At 49.5% G+C, this 21,412-nt stretch overlaps 6 protein-coding genes across 6 annotated transcripts; all 6 read right to left on the bottom strand.

Moving 5' to 3' along the window:
• Positions 1 to 257: 257 nt before the first annotated feature.
• Positions 258 to 3,185, bottom strand: FSST1_012170 (1-phosphatidylinositol-4-phosphate 5-kinase; the record flags this gene model as incomplete). The annotated part of the gene is made up of 2 exons (XM_083235372.1): positions 258 to 1,004; positions 1,053 to 3,185. The coding sequence occupies 2 exons, from the start codon at positions 3,183 to 3,185 to the stop codon at positions 258 to 260; spliced, it is 2,880 nt and encodes a 959-aa protein (XP_083081866.1).
• Positions 3,186 to 7,074: 3,889 nt separating this feature from the next.
• On the bottom strand, positions 7,075 to 8,751 carry FSST1_012169 (DExD/H-box ATP-dependent RNA helicase DHH1; the record flags this gene model as incomplete). The annotated part of the gene is made up of 3 exons (XM_083235371.1): positions 7,075 to 8,520; positions 8,578 to 8,656; positions 8,708 to 8,751. The coding sequence occupies 3 exons, from the start codon at positions 8,749 to 8,751 to the stop codon at positions 7,075 to 7,077; spliced, it is 1,569 nt and encodes a 522-aa protein (XP_083081865.1).
• A 1,167-nt stretch (positions 8,752 to 9,918) lies between these two features.
• FSST1_012168 (acyl-CoA dehydrogenase/oxidase) lies at positions 9,919 to 11,707 on the bottom strand (the record flags this gene model as incomplete). The annotated part of the gene is made up of 4 exons (XM_083235370.1): positions 9,919 to 10,412; positions 10,465 to 11,206; positions 11,258 to 11,541; positions 11,593 to 11,707. 4 exons carry the CDS (start codon positions 11,705 to 11,707, stop codon positions 9,919 to 9,921), a joined length of 1,635 nt encoding a protein of 544 aa, XP_083081864.1.
• Positions 11,708 to 12,845: 1,138 nt separating this feature from the next.
• On the bottom strand, positions 12,846 to 14,141 carry FSST1_012167 (multifunctional nuclease RAD27; the record flags this gene model as incomplete). Its single annotated transcript, XM_083235369.1, has 3 exons — positions 12,846 to 13,367; positions 13,421 to 13,987; positions 14,043 to 14,141. The coding sequence occupies 3 exons, from the start codon at positions 14,139 to 14,141 to the stop codon at positions 12,846 to 12,848; spliced, it is 1,188 nt and encodes a 395-aa protein (XP_083081863.1).
• A 950-nt stretch (positions 14,142 to 15,091) lies between these two features.
• Positions 15,092 to 17,242, bottom strand: FSST1_012166 (uncharacterized protein; the record flags this gene model as incomplete). The annotated part of the gene is made up of 2 exons (XM_083235368.1): positions 15,092 to 17,129; positions 17,187 to 17,242. The coding sequence occupies 2 exons, from the start codon at positions 17,240 to 17,242 to the stop codon at positions 15,092 to 15,094; spliced, it is 2,094 nt and encodes a 697-aa protein (XP_083081862.1).
• Positions 17,243 to 18,683: 1,441 nt separating this feature from the next.
• Positions 18,684 to 19,597, bottom strand: FSST1_012165 (uncharacterized protein; the record flags this gene model as incomplete). Its single annotated transcript, XM_083235366.1, has 2 exons — positions 18,684 to 18,698; positions 18,752 to 19,597. 2 exons carry the CDS (start codon positions 19,595 to 19,597, stop codon positions 18,684 to 18,686), a joined length of 861 nt encoding a protein of 286 aa, XP_083081861.1.
• Positions 19,598 to 21,412: the final 1,815 nt, after the last annotated feature.

The following is a 21,412-nucleotide window of genomic DNA, read 5'->3' as shown; positions in this document are numbered from 1 at the left end:
AATTTGCTTTCGTAGGCCGAGTCCAGTATGCAAAAGGTGTAGGTAAAAACAAAAAAGGAAATAGTGCATGCATGGCTGGTCAAGGAAAGGACCAGAACAAGGGGTGGTCGCCAGGTGTCTCGCTTTTCTAATGCATCATTGGTGGTTGACGATGGTTCCATCGCTCGTCAACCTTGTGTATCTGCGTCATTCGCTTTCTTAATCGTGATCCCGTCTTTTGTCCTCCTCGACAACCATGATTAGGTCGTGGTTACGACCTAAGCTACCATCCGTACGCCACTGTTGTCTGTGCCATCCTTCCTCGGTAGTGGAGGCAGCTCCTTGTTAAGGCTGTCAATGCTAACCCTTTGTTGAGACGTATAGCCGTTGTTGCCCAGGGCTGTGCCATTACTAAAACCTGCATATCCGCTATCGGCACTTCCTGCTCCAGGATATCCAGGCTTCGGAGGAGTGGGTGGTGGTGCTCTAGTAGGTGGGAGGCTTTTATTGAGGTCCTTGGGGAGTGTCAAAGGCCGGATCTCACCATCATCGCGCCCGTTCTCGCCTGCCTCTTGCACCACAGGAAGGATAGGCTCGTGCTGCAGCGAGTCGCGAGTGTCTTTGAGAGTGCCAGTAGACAAAACTCGATCTGGTATTTGGTCCTCAGTGTAGCCATGTCTCTCTGAGCGTTCAGCTTCCCTATTGGCCTTCTCAACCGTTTCCCGCGCTTCTGGAGATCGCGGACCGGGTGGTGGGGGAGGACCATGACTTGGGACTGGAGGAATGGGCTGAGATGACCTACGACGAGAATTCCAACTAGAGACCCTGGCCTCCGAGCGTTGCGCCTCAAGTATCTCTTGGTGTCTCCTCTCGGCCTCCCTGTGAGCTTCCTCGGTCGACATGGTGACGCCCTCAATGAAATGGTAGAATCGGTCACCATACTGGTCGGGTGGGAGAGCCGAGATTTGTGTCTTGTCACTGGACAAGCCCTTCCAGAAATGCTCGATCTTCTTGATAATTCCATACTAAAATATGTCAGTTGGGTATGTTTTGAGCGTCGGACAAGAACTTACGTGAGTGAGGCAGTCGATGACTCCGAGGTAGTAAATCTCATCCCCCGGTGTGTTGTCTTCGTGGGTTGCCCTAAAACCACCATCATCTTGCCCGAAAACCCACCCAGGACGATGCTGGCCCTCTTGCAGCTCATCTGGCATCTTGTTCGCTGATTGACCCATGGGTACTGGCCGCTCCTGGCGAATCATCTGTCGCAGTTCCCTGGCCTTGCGTTGATTCTCCAGCTTGGATGGTGTGCGAAGAAGAACTGAGTTGGGTTCATCGTCAGGAGACTTCTCACCACCAGGGTTGAATACTTGAAGCGTCTTGTCGCGAAGGTTTTCCTCGTTCCCTCGTGCGACGTCATGTATACCAACCAGTAATGAGTAGTCCATTATCTTAAGTCGCTTTAATAAAGCGACATCTCGTTGCAGCTGCTCCAGAAACATGCGCTTCTTCTGAATGCCCAACTCCAGGCTTCTTTGCCGCCTGAGCCAGTTGAGGTCCTTTAGTGTTGCACGGGGGTTCTTCTCAAGATCCTCCTCCCGGTAATCTCGACCAATGGTAGAACCCTTCAGATCAAAGGTAGTGTGGATATCTCGGTGCGGGGGGAAGAGGTTGTTCATCACAACGAAGTGGATTTTCTTGCCATACGGCATCTTAACGCGGTGGAGGCCGTAGAATTGTGAAAGAAGCATATTGGGGTTGTCCTTGACATGCTGGTAATATTCCTTGAGAATCTTGCGCAGGAACTTATGCTCAGCGTGGTGAATGGTTTTAATGATATACTTGTAATCTCGTGAGAAGTAAAAGAAGCTTCCACTTTTGCCGGGAGAGCCAAGCTCGGACAATATGTACTTGCCGGTGAGCGACATGAGATAATCGGCTGGGTCGAGGTGGAAAAGAGATCGGAGGCGGCGGAAAACCCAAGGAGCGTAGTCCTTGAACTTGAAATCGTACTTTGCGGACGGTACCAGCTCATTACCGGCAATGTCAAATGTCGACTTCTGCTTAGTATCAAAATCGGCATCTGTCAATTCTCGGTCGAGTTTAGCATTCGTTCTCGAAACCGAAACACGAATGCCCGTAAGCATGTTGTAGGCGGTCTCCCAGTTAGCATGAGTCTCGTCAACCTTGGTACCGACAAGAACTCGATCATCGTCCTCCTCTTCCTTCCTCCTTCGCTTGCTGGCACGCTTTTGTCGCAAAGCCTCTGCCCAGCGGAGCGCATCCTCGTCCGGCACGATCTCATCTCGAGGCCCGTCTGACTGCATTGACCGGGTTGGCCTTCGACCCATACTCAAGGAAGGTCGTCGGCCACTAGGGGTTCCGGCATTAGTAGGAGAGAAGCGGCCGCTAGCCTGAGCAGTGTCCATGCCGTCCTTGGATGCACGACCTGGGACGTACTTAGGCACATCGAGAGTATGCCGTTGCTTAAGACCAGGCGGAGGAGCTTGGAGATGCCCTGTTGAGGACGCTGCCGCACTCGAAGGATTGTAGATTGGTGGGGATGACAATCTATGGGCGCCATTGGTACGAGCTGGCACTGTCTGCGCCGCATCGAGGATTGTGTTGGTGTGGGAGCCTCGTGGTTCCGCAGGGAGTAGTGAGGTTCCATCAATACCTCCATTCTGAGGTTTTTCAGAAACCTCTTCTGACTGTTGAGGTTCTGATGGAAGAGGTTTTGATAGATTATTATAATGTTGATGATTATTAGTTGAGTTTGTGTTAGAATTCATGCCATTGACATCGGAGGAATAATGGCGAGTACGGTCGGCAAGGTTTGTGGTACCGTTCAACGTGGGCTTCTGCCCAAAGTTGTCGACTTCGGCGTCATCGTTGTGTCGGAAAGGGCGGGTAGCCGTAGCTGACTTTCCATTAGAAACAGAGCTCATGCTCGTAGGCCGTGTACTGTTACTGTTGCCATTCATATGCGCCGGTGTTGAGTCGGAAACTTCGGACGCGTGTGTAGAAGAAATGGAGCTCTCGTCAAAACGCTCATTTATGGTGTCGGATCGGGCGTGGCGGATAGAACCCCCATTCACCCTCTCCTTGTTCGCAAGACCGAACTGGAACGTGGGATCAAGTTCGAGGATGTCGGGGTTGTTGTTATAAATTGTCGAATTGTGCTGATCGGGAAGAAACGATGGCATTTCGAGAGGAATCCTGATGAACTCACTGGAAGCCAAGACCAGCGAGTGCTGACACAGTAGATGCTGCAAGAAAAAGTGATGCTATTTCGAGATTAATCGATAGCTTGGTTTTGAGAGGTCGTCGATGTGTCGCCAGTATCTATTTTCCCTGGGATCCGGTCGCGATTCTTTGCTCTTGCTGATTTTGTGTCGGGTATTAAGTTGCTGCTGTAACGATAGGCGGTAGAGGCACGAGGGAAATTGGATCGAGGGCCTTGCTGGCTGGGCGCACGGGGGGAAGCTTGGCGGGTCGACCAATGGACAGGGCAGGAACACCGCGTTTGGGGGGAAGTTGGCAGGCGATAACGTTAAGTTGCAGTAAATAAACAACCAGAGTGGATTGGTTGTTGGTGGTGAATGAGGATGAGGATGATTGAGATGGGATGGGATGAGGGAACAGGTTTCGTAGTCTACTTGGTTCCCGTTGGAGTAATGTGCTGTCGAATTAACTAGTTTGGGTGAGGGAGACGAAACAAGAGGGTGGTGGTGGTGGTGAGGCTGGGAGAAATTCAGGCTGGAAAAAAATGACGGGTGTTCCCTGGAATCTTTGTGCAGCTCCTTCCTGACTTGCCTGGCATGTACCTAAAACTGGAAATGAGGCGTCCTGTAGAAGGAAGAAGGGGCAGGAAGGGGATTGGGGGGATCCGGGATTCCGGCTGATATGAGCCCCCGGTAGACTGTCACTGGTTTTACTGGGCACAGCGTATCTGGGCACTCTAATGACTCTCTCCACCTGCTGTAGCAATGCACCTGAAGCTTGAGCCAACCAATTCATCCAAAGGCCCGCTGAAAGGGTTTGCGTGGCATCCATTGTCCTAGGCTTGGCAGACGGCGTTGACACCCGACAGTGGCTTACAGAATGGGCGTCTAGCTCTTGATGTTTACAGGTACGGTTCAAGTGATATTGAAAATACACGGCGCCATCGATACAATAGTATATGCCTGTATTGGAAATGAAATGCTTGGTTCATATTGAATTGAATGGTGCAAGTGAAAGGATTTGATGAGAATAACAGTAACTCGTATGGGACCATTATCCTTGATTATCTCGTCAACCTGCTCAGTATCTGTAGAACAATTTGGAATACCAAAGCTTAGATATTAAACAGCGCAGGATGGTTAAATTAATTATTGGCTACTATGTCTTGATCAACTCAACTTGATGACTTGATGACCGAACGAGGTTATCAAATTGACAGTCTCTCATAGAAAAGAAATCATCTCTTCTGTCAATGCAATCCTTGTCACAATGCCCGTATCATTCCAGGCCCTACCTGTGGGTAAGGAGTCCATTTCCATCTCGGCTCTTGTCTTTCAATGTGAAACCATAAGCATTGGCTTGTTCTTCCCATCCACAACGGCTATAAGAGCTTCCAACTCAAAGGAATGGCTATTGTTAGATACACGTAGCTGATGTACAACTGGACGTTCTTGTGCTCTAAATTGAGAGTTCTCCTTCATCCCCCCCCCCCCCACCCCAATAGCCTCCCGTCATCTGCAGCGTCCCGTCAACATCCATCACCCCAGGCACCGTCTAGCTGCACTGCCACGGGGAGACCCGCTTTCCCCCATATCCAGCTATTATCAATTTCATTCTCGTGAACAGCAAATTGTTGTCATTAAGTGATAGCGCAACGGCTAACCGGGCAAGAGAGACCAGCTTTCCGAAATGATTCAAGCGGCAACATGAATCTGTGGTGTTTCTAAGCCTTACCAAACTGGCAAAACGGACAAGTCAAAGAATGGCAACTGATCGCCAACACTACCGTTTTGACCAACATCGATTGACAAAGATCGTCGCCTTTGTCTTTCCACTCTTTTCTTGATGCATAGGTACTACCAAGACATTTTATGTCCCCTTTGTGTCTTCACCGCTAGCACGTTCCGTCATTGCTACGAGTTGGCGACCCGTATCATGTGGTTGATTAACGTGATATTGCATTGAACATGAGCTTCTCGGCTTTGCATTACCATGACTGTTTCTTTTTACGCTCGGATATGTAATACTGAGACGCATGCGCATAGGTTTCATTATACGTTGTCTGTCATGCTGTACACTGCCTTACTCTTGGCCACAGTCATATCATTACTGTATACAAATTCTTGACCCTGATCCATACACCCAACACCTGAAGCCAAGCTTCGGCATTTCACACATCAAACTCTGAATTCCTCTGAACAAGCTCTCTTCCTCCACAAAATATCTCTTGTATTCTTGGCTGCCTCTTCCTTCATAATGAATAGTACATGCCCCCTGCCAAGCCATTCTGAAAAGCACGGTCCTCTCGGGGTCGGCGAAGAATGTAAAGAGCCGTGACAGATGTGGGTGTTTACTTTCTTCCAAGTATCCACCGTTTACGCAATCTTTCAACGATCCCTTGAAGTCAGAACCACATCTAAACTTTCTTGGCCTTTCGCTATCGTTATTTTGGAGGAGGCGAGAATAAACGAAGAATGTGATTTTCAGGAACACTCTGCAAGCTAATGAAGCTTGTTGATCGATGCGTGAAATTGGCATGGACCATGACCATGACCATGACCCTGTTGCGCAATCTTGCATTCCAGGTTCGCTGACTCAGCTATTGCTGTTGGTCAGAACTTCTCACGGTTTCAACTAATTTGAGTTGTTAAAAGAGTCGAGCATTGAACGTCGATGTGCAACACCAGGCTCAAAAAGAACTCCATTGCTTCCTAGTAGCATGATTCACGGTGCCGGTCCCTATATATGTTCATGCCCACATCAAATGCGAACCACATGTCAACATATTCGTCATATCACCGGTAATCATCACACCGAATTGAGGAGTGCATATGGGAGGAAAGTGAGGTATCTCACGGTTTTGCTCAGAAATACTACATGCCTTACTAACTCCAGCAACGTCGTTACATCATGCAGCACATCGTGCATGTAACAGCGCGAGCCGAGCCGGTCCAAAAGCCATCCAGCCCATCCAGTTTTCCCTCCCAAAATGTTGGGTTTTTTTTTATTGTTTTTCTCGCTTGGTTAGTTTTGTCAACGCTGCGCTGCACAACTGCAGTCATCTTGTTATCCCGTCCTTCAATCTTGTTGCGCGAAATTTGTTCAAGTCAAGACTGTATCTTCTCCATAAGAAAGGAACAAGCAAAGATCAAGTGATTTTGCCCACAGGCACCGTCAAGCCCCTTCAAATCCACCAATACGTCTAACCGAGTGCGTCCCATCTCATGAGGTCCGTTCGTCTAACGTAGATTCGTCGTCAGGGTATCATATCCCCCATGCGCTCTGCAGAGGTACTGTTCATATCAACCGCAGTAATTGCAGCCCTCAAATGCAACCGAGGGCAACGCCATCCGCGTGAAAAGCCTCGAAAGCCTCAACTCTCAAACACCTCCATTTCCCTTCTTCCCGCACCAGTTGGCTATGCCAGCCCCAAAGCGGGTATGTCTACCGTGGTTGATGCCTAAAGAACACATTTTCCCTGGAAGTTCCATTTCTCGCTCTCATTCATCATCCGTAGATATCATGAACCAAACCAAACAGAATATCAAAGCCGATGGAGATGGTACAGAGTGACAGGCTCGAGTCAAGGAAGCCACCAAGGCGATCATTCCAAGAACATGTGAACCATGCAGGTCTGTGCCGTTTTTCTGAGTCCTTGCGTGAGGATCCATGGTAAAAGTTTCGAAGTGGTTGTGATCCATAGGCAATGAAGTCCGTTTCGCCGTCCTCTCCATTCGCGGAAAATATGCGAATAATGTACAATCCAAAACTGAAATGATGTCCCGGTACAAAAAAAAATCATGTCGAAAAAAGTTCATCCGTAAACCCCCCTTCTCGCCCACCTAACGCCATGCATGAGTATATGTGATATTAGGATTGGACATCGCGGGGTGGACCGCGACCTCGACCGCCTGTGCCTTGGCCACCGCGGCCACGATATCCACGTCCACGTCCACCACGGCCTCGTCCGCCATTGTTATAGTGCGGGTTGCCGTGCTGAGGGTTCTGGCTCTGCCAGTTGCCCTGGCCTTGCTGGGGCAGACCAGCCTGCTGCATCTGCTGAGGCTGCTGGTATTGCTGTTGCTGTTGAGGAGGCTGCTGACCCTGAGCAGCAGGTAGTTGGCCCCTTTGGAGGTTTGAAATGGGTCGAGGGATCGACTCGGGGTTCTCGTAAACATAGAGACTCTTGTCAATGCTGGCGGGGATAGGCTGGATTTCGGTGCCGAGGTCTCGCTCAATGTTGTAAAGGTTGAAGCGGTCGTCCCAGTTGATCAGGTTAATAGCCAGACCAAGGTGACCGTAACGACCGGATCGACCGATACGATGGAGGTAAGTCTCGGCATTCTTGGGGAAATCAAAGTTGATGACAACGTTGACGGCCTGAATGTCAATACCACGGGTGAGCAAGTCGGAACACACAAGGTTTCGGCAGACACCGTTACGGAAATCGTGGAAAACGCGGTTTCGTGCATGTTGCTGCATCTTTGCATGACTGTAGAAACAAGAATAACCAAGCTCTGTGATTTTCTTTGCCAAAAGTTCGACTCGGTTCGTGGAGTTGCAGAAAATGATGGATTGGTTAATTTGGAGCTTGGAGAAGAGAGTGTTCAAGCAATGGACCTTTTGCTTCTCTTCGACGAAAGCGTAGTATTGGGTAATACCCCTCAGTGTGAGCTCATCCATTAGGTTAATCTCATACGGGCTGACCATGTTCTTATCGGAGAAGTCCTTGACGGACAGAGGGAAGGTGGCGGAGAAAAGCATGACCTGTCGGTCCTTGGGGTGGAATTGCAGGAGCTGCTCAATGACAGGGGTGAACTCAACGGATAGAAGCTTATCGGCTTCGTCCATGATGAACATGGGGCATTCGCTAAGGTCGGCAACATTCTTGCCAGCGAGATCGAGAATTCGGCCTGGGGTACCAACCACAATATGGACAGGATCCTGAAGGCGAATAATATCATCTCGAAGGCCAGTGCCACCAGTCGTGACCATGACATTGATACCGAGGTGCTTACCAAGAGTTTTGCAGACTTGCGAGGTCTGCATGGCAAGCTCACGTGTGGGGACAAGAATAAGACACTGGATCTTAGAAATCTTGGGGTTGATGCGTTCCAAAGTGGGGATGACAAAGGCAGCTGTCTTGCCAGTGCCGTTCTTTGCACGGGCAAGGATATCTCGGCCAGTTAATGCGACGGGGATAGATTCCTCTTGAATCGGTGATGGCTTTTCGAATCCTGCTTCAAAAATACCCATGAGCAGGTCTCGCTTAAGGGCGAAGTTTTCAAACTCCAGGCCCTTTGTGTTTGTAACATCCTAGAGGTCAAGATCAGCACATGGGAATGCGCCAGAAAAGGTGATTGCAGCGTGTACCTCTGTTTGTTGTCGGTTGTCTTTGGCGGGGAGGTTGAGATTCTTCTTCCACTCGTCACTCGCGCCGGGAGAACCGTCACTGCTCGAGTTAGTCCAAGCTCACAAGGGCCGCTAGGGCGGCGCAGCGGACCTGAGTTGGGTGGATTTCAGCTTGTCTGCTAGCTGATCCGCCATTGCGTGTATAGGATCCGTCTACGGATCGAAAGAAAGTAAAGGGTGAGATATTATATGCAAAACAGCACAGAGGTCGGCCTCTCGTGGAATCGGGGGCGAGGAAGGCAGCTGGTGAGGAGCTGCAGGCGTGCGTCGGTTTGTGTGGGGGGGAAAGAAGTCGGAGGAAAATTGGTACGCGAACTACCCGAGAAAGAAGGCTCGGGAATGAAAAAAAAGGGTTTGGTTAGTCGCAAGCGCGTAATCGAAGTCGTATATTGAGATTGCTGGTCGTGGTCGAGTGTCTGGAGGTGTGGTTCTAAGCGGAGGGAAGAAGTAGAGTAGGCTCAGTCTTGCAGTTTGAAGGTGAAGGTGACGATGGTGTGTGCCTCATTGCGGCGGAAGGCCCTGCGCTAGACGGTCACGTGGTGGCGGGGCAGCCCGGATTTCATCGACTGAACCAGACGGGATAGAACTGAACTGAAGAACAGGAGAGCGGTCTTGGGAATTTCCTATTGCCAAAGTTGGCTAGGTTTTGAGAATAAACGTGTTTGGATGAAAGACACCGAGGGTTCTTATATAAAGATAAGGACAGATAGTTGCGACAGCACAAAAGACAGCAAAGTTTATTGATTTGATCAGTTATACTAGACTAGATACAAAAGCAGGGCGCAACTCTAGATATCAACTTGACAAGCTATATAAACCTTGTTCATTGAAGGCATGTAGGGAATCAGGGTGTTGATGAAGCATCTCTCCTCATAAACTGGATACTAACAAAGTGTCAGTTTCCATTCGCTATCCCTGAGGGCTGTATCGGCTTAAATGAATCATATGCTCACCGGTAATGTCAATTGATGGTTGTCAACGGACCATCTACTTATATTAAACCTTCCAACGTGTAAATATGGATCATTGTGTATCGCCTATCATGACCTCCAGGATCAATTGACCAATAATCATAGAATGAACAACATGAAATTCACAGTTTAACTGGTTCGTGTGGTCACTCATGGACATACACTACAACCTGCTCGGTCCTAATCTTTAATACTGAATCTTTGTTTTAGAAAATGGTATCCATCATTGACTAATATGGCCTCATATTCAAGCCATGGCTAATATTCAACAAATACTTAAAAACTCCACAATGCGGTGCAGTACTCATACAAGACATTTAATCCCAACTCTTTAGAGTTTCATGCCTACCGCCTTCGCCACTCTCAAGCTCTGCCGCATGCTGAGATCAAGCATAATTTCTTCACTGCCACCTGGGATAGCGTACGCTCTCACATCACGGTAGAGTCGCTCTACCTTGGCGCCCTGTCCACCACGAGAGTAGCTCAGGCCTCCAAAGATCTGACTGGCCTCTCGGGCGCAGAACTCAAAGGTGAGTGTAGACTGTGCCTTAAGACCAGCGATGGGACCTCCAAGTCGCAGCATAGCCTCGGTCTCCCCCATGCGCTCGCACTGGTAGATGAGATTCTCAAGCCAGTTGTATGAAGCCTCTATTTGGCGGGCCATATGCGCAAGCTTCATACGGATGACAGGGTGGTCGATGAGTTTCTTGCCAAAGGTGCGTCGCTTGCTGCCGTACTTGACGGACTCCTCGTAGCAAACACGAGAGAATCGGAGTGACTGGATGATAATACCCATACGCTCATGGTTGAAGTTGGTCATGATAACTGAGAGTGTGTTAGCCTAAGTCCTAAGAAATTCGTGTGCAACAAAACTTACCCTTGAAGCCTTGGTTTTCCTTGCCAAGGAGGTTCTCGATGGGGACCTTGACGTCCTCAAAGGTGATGTATGTTGTGCCTGAAGAAAGGACACCTTGGCAGGGCATACGTCGGGTCGAGACACCCTCGCTACGCTCAATGAGAAGCAGAGACACACCGTTCATTCCAGCCTCACCAGTTCGTACAGCAACGGTAAAGTAGTCGGACCAGATACCGTTGGTGATCCACTTCTTCTCGCCGTTGACGATATAGTGCTTTCCATCCTCACTCAACTTGGCCTCGCATGTCAAGTTGGCAACATCACTGCCAGCATCAGGCTCCGTGATAGCCAAGCAGATTCGCTTCTCGCCACTGAGAATACCGGGTATGATGCGGTCCTTGAGTGCCTTCTTGCCAAACTTCATAAGAGGAGGGCAGCCGATACCGAAACCACCAATAATATTCCAGACGAAACCACCAGAGCCAGTGCGGGACAGCTCATCAGTGATGATCATCTCGTGGAAGAGATCCCACTTCTCAGCAGGGACGGACTTGACACCACCCTTGGGAGCATATTGAGTTGGGTACTTGACACCGAGAAGACCGGCAAGGTAGCCACGGCGGCCCATCTCCTTGTAAATCTCTTCGGGGACCTCCTTGGCCTCGTCCCAGTCAGTGACATGAGGCTCGATGTCGCTCTCTATCCATTCACGGATCTCGGCACGCAGAGCAGCATGAGATTCGTTGAAGTAAGGTGAGTGGTACTACAATTGTAAGCACTAGACTGAAGAAGGCGCATTTCGTGTTAAACATACACTTTGATACCAAGCAGGGTCAGCAAAGGGAATCTGGTCACCAAAGGGCTCCAGAGCCTCGGCTTCTTCCTCTTTGGCGGCAACTTCCTTCTCAACAGTCTTGACAGCCTTGGGCGTAGGTGCCGCATTGGCCGCAGGTTTGGGTTCGGGAGCCTTGGGCTTGGAGCCAAGAGAGCCGACCAGAAGCTGGTTCTTGTATTTCTTCAGGATTCCCTCGTTGTGGTACTTCCAGAACTGCTTGGATGCGTCCTTACCAGCAACGCGTTGGAGGATCTTTTTGCCGCCTAATAACGAGTCAGACGCGCATTGTGAGGGATGCTGGCTGGTTTACTCACCAGGGTGATCGTCCTGGAACTTTGTCAGGTCGTAGACATCGCCGTCGACAATAATGTACAAGTCTCCAGGCTTGTTATGTGACGCAACGTCGCTTGTGGTAAAGGTCTTTGACATGATTGCGGTTGGGTTGTTGATGTGATAGTGAAGCGCGATGGCAAGGGAAAGACAATCACTAAGAGAGGAAGGATATCACAGAAATATGGGAAGAAGGGAAAAGGAAGAAGAAAAGATCGAAATCCTTTAACACGATCTTTTTAATAATTTCTATGTTCGGCAAAAAAGTAGCTGGGAATCAGGATTACAATCACATGTTCAGTGAGTGATACAGTTACTACATGCACTAGGTAGAGGTAAGATATGCTCCACCCCCATGTTTCTGCTGAGCGGGCCTTGTCCTTCGTCTGGGGAATAGATACTCCCGTCGACGTCGAACAGAAGTTCAGGTCATGAGTCGTGCTTCCCACGGCATTTACTTACTCGATGCGGTCATGGCCAAGATCATGTGCCATGCGCCATTGCTATAAATTCCGACGGTAAAAAGCATGTGAAGGAGCCGCAGTAACAAAGAATTGCTCTAGCGCATGCTCGTTGCGACCGTTGATGTCATATGGAGGATGCCGAGGTACCTGACCGCTGTCCAATTGGAGACGGAGTATTGCCAAATGTAGACTCCGAGGTTATGCTTCTCACGACTCGTACGCTTCACAAAGAGAATACCCCCTTGGGGGACGGGCAATTAATGTAGATTGAGAATGCGGAAGGGTCCCGTATATTTACTACTTGCATGTGTCTTTGAAACGCGGGTATTTCGGTTGGTTCATTTGGTTAAAGCTTATTCTCAGACATAGTAGCCATATCAGCCGACTCAATACAATCCTGATGGTCCACCTACTACAGAACATTAACGTAGTGCATAGAGGTCCTTGTTTAAACTTACTACTAAAACAACAATGTTCTCTTTCTTATAGGCAGTAACATCATTCACGCCATGTATCTCTTCTTCACCCGCATATATCGAGAGGTTTTGGTTTATTGCTCCTTTGTCTTCCGTTTATCACAACATACATATCTCTCTAAAATCCATCGAGTACCTAATGACAATCATAGGTAGGTAAAAGTCCCCAAGTGGTATGTACCACGCCTAGTAACTCCGATACGCCATTGCCGGTACCACTGTGTAGCCTGGCTTTTCCGTACTTCCCTCCAGTACATTACATCTCGTTACTTAGTTGGAACGTCGTCCAAATTCCGATTACTTGGTACCTCGGGGCTTCGCCTTGGAAGCTGCCTTGTCCTTCTTCTCCTGTTTGGCCTTCTTTCTCTTCCCCTCGTTCTTCTCCTCCAGCTTTCGCTTGTGCGCTGCCTTCTCTTCTTCTGTCTTAGGAATCGGCTTGAAAAAGCCCTCGAGCCGAGCTTGCTGAGAGCTCTTGAGGTTCTTCTCTAAGCGAGCACCTCCACTGCGAACACGGTCCTCTGAGAAACCCTTTTCGGTGACCAGGAATTTGACGAGGCCTTCCATGTCGGGCTTCTCCCACTTGAAGTCACAGTCAGGATGGTCGGCCTGGCGCACATCCGGCTCGAAGAATAGATCCCGTGCGTCCTTGTAGGGCCAATCCTCAGGGATGACATACTTCTTCTTGGGGTCCTTCTCCATTGCCTCAACAACCTTCTCTAAGGAGCCGTGGTCGCGGATCAACTTGAGGGCAGTGCTGGGTCCGACCTTGGGAATTGGGTCTAGGTAATCGCAGCCGAGCAAAATGCAAAGATCAACAAACTAGATCGGGTCGTTAGTTCGAAACATAACCTGTAGTGGCTAAGTGAACATACCTGCTTCCTTTCCATGTTCAGACCTTCAAGAACCTTTTCCAGACGGATCTCCTGGATAGGTTCCTTCCTTTGCTCGCTGAATGTAAGATGTCGTAGGAGGATTGGGGTGTTGAAGCAGAGGGTATCCATATCCTCACTGGCAGCTGCATATACCTTGCCAGCCTGGGCCAAGACAGCACACTGAGCCTCAGCTTCGGTAGGCGCAATAATGTAGGGAATGCCCATGAGCTTCAACAAGCGTTGGCAGTCAGCGTTGTGCTCGCGAGTGACGCGAACAGTTCGTCGTGAGAACTTCTCAATATCTTCTGCTGTACCCGTCTCCTTAGCCTCCTCCAAGCCTTCGGTAGCCTCTTGTTTGCGCTGGAAACGCTTGGCCAACTCGCCAGACTTGAGCTTGGGCGGTGCACCATCGAAAACGTACAGGGGCTTGATACCGTTATCGACCATGCGGAGAGTACGGTAAAACATGCCCATGAGATGCGACGTCGTCTCGCCACTCTCATTTGTGAGCTGCTGACCTTCGGATCGTACGGCGATGAGGAAACTGTAGATACTCATTGAGGCATCCTGGACACTGTAAGCTTGTGTTGTTTGCGCCGGTTCTCATCAATTTTGAACTTACAATGGCAACCTTGCGACCAAACTGGTTCTTGATCTCACTCTCCTTGATCGCATCTGGAGCTTCCTCCTTGATGATCTGGAAGAGTTGTTTAATACCCATATTTGCGGTTTGTTTGCTTCAAAACCCTTTATGTTTGTCGAGGACGAAACAAAATAGCGATAGAAGAATTCTGGTAACGAGGGGGGGAAAGGGTAGCTGAGCAATGGGGAAGAAGAAATGGAAGTGCACAAGAGAAAGAAGAAGGAAAGGACTTAACGCGCGTGGACGTCATAACGCGCCTGTCGCGCCGGAAACCGTAGGGGTCTTAATTGACCCCACACCGTGACTGCCTGGAGTTGATGAACGAGCTATACGATGAAATAACGACACTACATATATTATTAAACGACAGATGAAGACAATATACCACGTCTGTGAATGATTCAAATTAGGTTCATATTCAAGCTAAACATCCTATTCACACGTTGTCAAGTAGGAGGATTGTGAATTTTCTGCCAACATGGGAATTCAAGGGCGAGAGACTATTTAGACATATCACACAGTGGACAACTACATAAGATCAAGATAAATGTATCGACGTTCAAGCTCCCAGCCCAGGTCACTACGTCCCCCACCAACCTCTTGACCACCGTTATCCTCGAGGCGAACCTCGAAAATTCCAGAGAATCCATCAGTCAGTAGATAACAGGACGCACCCTAAAGAGCCGGAAGGGTGCTCGGAGCACCGAAACCTCTTCCCAACCCACCACTGAGACGTCGAACAAGCACACGGAGTGCCAGCATTCTTTGATATACCGCTCGGAATACAGAGCAGTCAAGGATGATTCTCGCCTTGCGCTCCACCTTGCCGTGCGGATCATGTCACATTGATGATTGGAAAGGTTGGGCAGGAAAAGGAGTCAGAATCTCACGATCGCAATCGTGACCATGCAAATGAATCGCATGTATGTCGTAGGGGTATCGTCTCGTCCCCAGCACTCTTCATTATCTCGTTCCTAGCATCTAATCGCTTTAGTCAGTTCCTCGATTTTCGTTTACAACCAGCAGTCCTATATCCTTCTTCGGCTATTGTCCATGTTCTCGAGTGTTTTGTCAATCTCCATGATATCCAGCATCTCAACTTCCAAGTTTCGTTCGTCGTCATCAACTGTGACGTCCGCTGCTGCGTTAAGCGTATCCATAAAGTCGAAACCGACCGCTGGTCGGGGTGGCAGATCAGTGTCTGATTCGCCCTCAATACCATGTTTGCCCAAGGCAGATCGAAGCCGCAATGTACCCGGCTTCACGGTGCTTAGGTTGAATAAGTTCTTGGCAGGTCTTGTTTGTTTGCCATGCACAATAATAGCATCAGACTTGTCTCCCTTGGAAAACAGGTTTCGTCTTCGTGCGTTGGCCACGGCACCAACAATCTTGCCTGGTCCATCTTCTCCGTCCCTGACAAGGACAATCCTGGTCTCGCCATACACAATAACATCCGCTGGTATGCTGCTGTCTTGGGCGGTGATACTGTGATCTGGGTCTATCAACAGACCAACTCCGCAGCATCTCTCGCCAAGTAGCCCAGTTGATAAATCCAGTAGCTTGATCATCTTCACCGGCTGCGAGCCACTGAAGATGTCGCCACCAGTGCCAGTAGCCTGTCGCAGTTGAGAATCCCAGAACCGTGTTATACCAGGGATGACACAAACGTGTTCCAGATCACCGACCCAAAAGACGATTGTCTCGTCTTGGATTGCACTTCCACTACTCGGCAAAGACAGCACCTTGATGCCACCTCGGATAGTGGCCAAGCGGTCAAGTGTGATGGCAGAGCTTAACGAAGCGGTAGCTTGTCGTCGAGTGTGAGGAGTCATGGGCGCAAACTCTCCGGTGGTCTGCTCCTTGTTCTGCGTCGTAAGACTTCGGAGTGAGCTTGTTCCCTCTACATATCCAGAGACGCTAAAGGTCGTCATAGCAGCTCCCTTGACACCAGTCTGGAGTTTGCTAGATAGAATAGCACCCGGTCCAGAAGGACTAACACCGTCAACGTCCCAAATGCCCCACATTCCATCGGCAAGGAGCACCAGTATCGCGCGTCCGTGTGTTATCCAAACAGCATCAATAACTGGTTTTCTTGTCGATGAGGGTCGAGCAAAGGGCTGGTACATGGACAGCAACCATGAGCCCTGGACTGGAAAGGGTCCGGTGGCATCCGTGTCGGTAAAAGAAGGTCGTGCAAAATCGTAAACACGAACTCCCTGGAGGGCTGAAACAGCAAGCAGCTGTGTAGTATGCGTGGGGTTGAAGGATATGCTTGTGAGGGGGTTAGGTAGATACTCGGTTTGGAATGGCTCGACAGTTTTGGAGGGCTTGTCACTGGCATCTAGAGGGACGTCCCAAAGTCGGAGCACTCCAGAAGCCTCGCGGGAGTGCGAGGCCACGACTGCTCTAGGCTTCGTACCAGGTCGCTCGGTGGCTGTTGGCATAATCAGGTTGATAGCAATGCCCTCGCTGTGCTTGTTCTGGCCACCAAGTAGGATGAGCGACTCGCCCCAAGCTCCGGAGCCTGCCCTGCCTGCTAGAAGATCATTTCTAAGCTCGAGTCTCGCCTTACTCTCTGGCGAAGGAGGAGTGAGAGGAAGCGTAATGACATAGACATCGTTGGTGACACATGAGACAGCAAAAACCATCTTGTCGGTGAGCACTTTGGCCCCTCCCCAAGCAGCGTCCTCTGCGGGCGTTGGGGTCATGGGCATAACGGCGACCTTCAGGATCGCCGTTCCGAGCGCAAGGTCGAGAGTCTGTACTATTTCGGGGTATGGGCTATCCTCAACCTCGTCCTCAAACTGTGGTTTATCCTCATACTGAGATGCTGCCTTTGACTTTGCTGGTGGTTCATCGTCGTCCGAATCGATAATCATAACAGAATCATCCGCAGCTCCATTCTGCTTTTCGGGTTGGGGTGCCTTTTTGACTGTCTTGAATCGCTTGCCTCCTCGCCATGCAATCGTCACACCATTCTCATGGCCATAAATGAGAACGGTAGCGCCTTGGGGAGAGTATACAGGATACGTCTGGACATCGTTTACGCGGCGCGAAATATTGTATCTAGAACAGTCAGATCCTGTTCAATCTAGCGGGCTGGGTGCGAGCAGGTGAACTTACGTGAACTGAGTGTTTTGCGCCGTGCGACGGATTCGAGGTGCTGAAATAGGGCCCATGTTGGAAATTAAAGTCGGGCAATTGAGCCCTGTAAAAGATGGCGGCAATATCCCAACGGATTAAACTGCTTAAACTGTAGCTTGATTTGTTTTGGGAGATGTAGGGCGATGGTGAGAGTGCACTGCTATTTGCTGAATTCCTTTGTTTGGGCTGTTCGTTATGATGCTAGAAACTTTTCTAACGCGACAGGCATCGCGACAAGCTGTTGTCGAATCACGTGACAAGTTGTCACAGCCTACCCTATACCATTAGTTGGTTTTAGTAGGTTTTTGCACAACCCGTCTTTCATCCTGGAGGCGAGTTGTGTATTTATTCATTGAGTCATTGTGACGCGTTGTTGGGCTTTTCGACAAATCTTCGTTCTTAATGATCTGTTGCAGAATCTGGCACATGTCTAGAAGGCGAGATTGGATAGTAGTGTGCCCAGTTGATAAATCACCGAAACCTATTGAGAAACAAAGGGGATGTGAAAGCCACGCACTTGCGAGGGTTAGACGAACGAGGTGTCCGCGCCATGAACGAGCAGCTGCGAAGTCATTACTTAGTCCAATCAAAGTTGCATGTTCGATAGTACATGGAACACGTGGGTGGTGTCGATAGCTCTTCAATCTATATGCATTGGCGCTTTAAAGTGCCATGAATATCATCGGACAAATAACCCCTTGAACATCATCTCAAAATTTAAGTCTTAAGTGGTGGTATATGACTATGCGAAATCCTACATACAGGCGGGACCACAACCATGATAATAGGTGAAGACAACAACCAAGTTGAAAAATAAATAAAGCGACGAGAGAACATCCCGTACTTCCAGTCAACCCACCGAATTCGTAATATCTCTCAGGGGTTGACGTCCGTCCCGCGTCCGAGTGCATCTGTGACACCTTGTTCTGTATCACACTATCCACCATGTCCCAAAAGGACCTATCGCCCTCCTCTTTTTGGGTTTATCCCCGTCTTCTAAAAGGACGGAAAGAATTTGTACATAGGAGACAAGACTCCTAGTCGTAAAGAAAAGAAAACAGACGTGCCAATTACACGCGGGTATGAGTGCCGCTAAAATGCCCCTATGCCAAGACGATGTCCATAATATGGACAGAGGGAAGTATGACTTCTAGTAGGACACTTGCGGCATTATTCCCATCTTCTCCAGTCGCTTCGGTCAAGGCGTTTTGTTAAAAAAAAAGTAAGGAGGTAATGAGTGGATGGCGTAGAGGTAGCCGGCCATGGAGCATGATTGATCAAATCCAGTCGTAATTTCCGCAGACGCAAAATAGTAGAAAAATGTCTAGTCCTACGCCCGAAAATCAAACGCCGCCTAATCGTCGAGTGATCGATTGGCAAACAGACATGAACTATCATCCCAATAAAACGCCGTGAATGCCAAGTGAGAAACAGATGAGAAGTATAGACCTTGAATAGTCGAGACTGGAGACTCGATTAAGCGTTGGTGACCTAGTGTTATGTTAGCTTGGTAATCGAGAGTTCTCTGCAACATGCGAACTTACCCGTAGGATTCGTCGGGAGTAATCTTGGTTATCGGCGATACTGCCATCGCTGAGCCGTCGATGGGCCATAACGGGATCAAGACGGGAATCGGTCATGGAGATGCTGCCGCTGCTGCCCGGGGGCTTGGAGCCGTTGATGAATGCATTCACAGCAGCGTTTCGTCGATGCTCCTCCTCTATCTCTGCGTTTCGTCGGCGGCGAACAAAGAAGATGGCGCCACCACCAATGGCAGCAACCACCACAACACCCACCACAACTCCGGCGGCGATAGCGGCTACGTTAGGGCCGTCTTTCTTATCATCATCGGCGGCGGCCTCTGAGCTTGCAGCTGCTTCGTCGGTTTGGGTTGAGGCAGGAGAATCATCTCCAGCGGCGGTGCTGGAAGCGGCCTCGGTTGACGAGGGCGCAGCACTCGAGGTCGATTTCTCCTCCACGTAGTTGTCGGGTCCAAGTACATTTCCTGTGTTGAAGACAGAGTAGTACTTCTTGAGTGCACCACAAGCCTCGAAAGGAAAAGCAGGGCATTCCCAGTCGCATTTGTCATCGTCAACCTCGTCGCCTTCTTGAGGGTAAAGCTGACCACAGTAACATGAAGAAGCCTGTAGAGCGAATACAGCGTACTTCTTTTTGCACAGATTCCAGCAGTAGCCAGATGTTGTCGAGGTTCCCGAATATACCTCCGTCATATTGCCAATGGATTTCCAGCAGCCCTGGCCCTTCATCTCGTTCAAGACGGGTTTTGCAACAGGCCATTGTTCTCCCCTTATCTTTCCACTGACTTGTCCGTTGACACCAACCAGACTAGCAGCCGCAACGGCCATTGAAAAAAGTGACGAGTTCTTCATGATGGGTAATTTGAATACCGCAAATTTAGAGAGAAGCCAGTATGCTAGAATTATGATATGTTGATTGTCGACACGGACTTCGAGTCAGATCAACTGCAATCGAAGCGAGCCGAATCCAAAAGTCGTCGGTTTATCGGGCTCTTATCCGCAATAGATTCTCAGTCGATAGGTGATCGATTCGTGCTTGTCGTCGTTGTTGGCTGCACTTGAATTCCTCCTGTATATTTGATGAATTCGACGGCTTGGCCTAGCGGTGTCGTCGAGTAGTAATAAGACGACAGTAATCTAAGGTCGACTGTATCGGCTGTGAGACGGTTGAGGTGAGGCAGTTGAATCAAGATCAAGATGCCGTGAATAAAAAAAAAAAGACGTGGTGAGAACGGTAAGAGAGAGCGATGATCGTGATACTGAACACGATACGCTTCAGACAGAGATGAAGAAAGAACAAACGCTTTGAAAGTGTGGGGAGGTGAAAGAGGGACTGGAACGAACGAACGGCCGGAGGTAGTGGCTTGTTTTGTTGAAAGAGGAGATGGGAGTTAGATGGGGGATGGAAGGAGAGAAAGGTAGCAGAAGCGAGGCGAAGCGAGTCAGAGAGAACAGGAAAAGGAAAGGGACCAGACGTGCAAGTGAAGGGGAGAGCCAAGCCAGACATGGGGCCTCAGAGCAGCAGCCAGTAGAGGCAAAGAGACGGCGAGACAAAGGAACAGGGGGTGCAGGGGCACCTTCCGCCTAGTGGAGCCACTGTCAGGGATCTAGCAAGGATTTGGTCTCCATCTTGGATCAACTCGAGAAGCTGGCGGATAAGCTAAGGAGGTCAGATTCCTCTTTTGCACAAAATCACGCATTGCATAAGCTTTTTCGTCGACGGTCAACCCGCTAAGGCCCTCTAATCCGACCGAACACGCACCAATTGGTGCACCTGAGCACTGATTTTGCCGACCACGAAGCCAAAATGCAACCTTTTGATTGGCGCTCCCGTTAGACAACGACTAAACGGTACATCACCTATCTTATGAGTTCGACCTGGCGTGAGAATTATTTCTTCCCGTGGATTTTGTGTACCGTAACCAAGTTGCACAAACCCTGAATAACAGTATGCACAACTCTAATGGGAACAAACTGCCTAACCGCACGTACCTGATGCCACCGTGCCTTCCCTGCCTGTCCGTGGTCGGTCTACATAGGCCTGGGCGCAAACACGAAACCACGCCGTCAATCATGGAAACATCTTTGCTCAGGTCTGTCCTCAACCACTGACAGGCACAAGCACGAGCACAAGCACAAACGCATACAAAACTGCGGCGAGACAGAAAGAAACATTATCTTGAAATTGTGGTAGCCTCAGGCGTTATCCGTCACAAGGCTAATAAAAGGTTCAGGGCAAATAAGCCGCAGCCATCTCGCAAGAGTCTCGTCAAACACGGGCGATTTTACCTGTTTGACAGTATAGTACCATTCAGACACGCCTCGGCCCTTGAAGAAGAAGAAGAAAGTCTCTTGTGCCTAGAGATGTCCTCATTTCCGGGCTTTTGTGCCTCAATCTTCCGACCGCCGCTTCCAACCATCCCCTGGATTTCATCAAAGTAGACCCCCTGAACCGCAACCACCCCCCTTATGACCATTTTACTCTGCCACGCCATCCACTGGGGTACTACTGGAGCCGCTGCGACCGCTGAACCCGCCTGTAAGCAAGCCACCTCATCCAATACCTTGGATGGAAACTTGGAATGTGCTGCCACCAGTCACCAATGGAACACGCGATCTACATAAGGCGTTGGATCTTCAAAAAGACGCTCAACACGCAAGTTCCAG

This window comes from Fusarium sambucinum, chromosome III (genome assembly GCF_050947815.1).
Source record: "Fusarium sambucinum isolate potato_lamoka chromosome III, whole genome shotgun sequence".
NCBI classification, from domain to species: Eukaryota; Fungi; Ascomycota; class Sordariomycetes; order Hypocreales; family Nectriaceae; genus Fusarium; species Fusarium sambucinum.
Note: the sequence above shows the minus strand (reverse complement) of the source record. Positions and strands in the feature narration are given on the sequence as shown.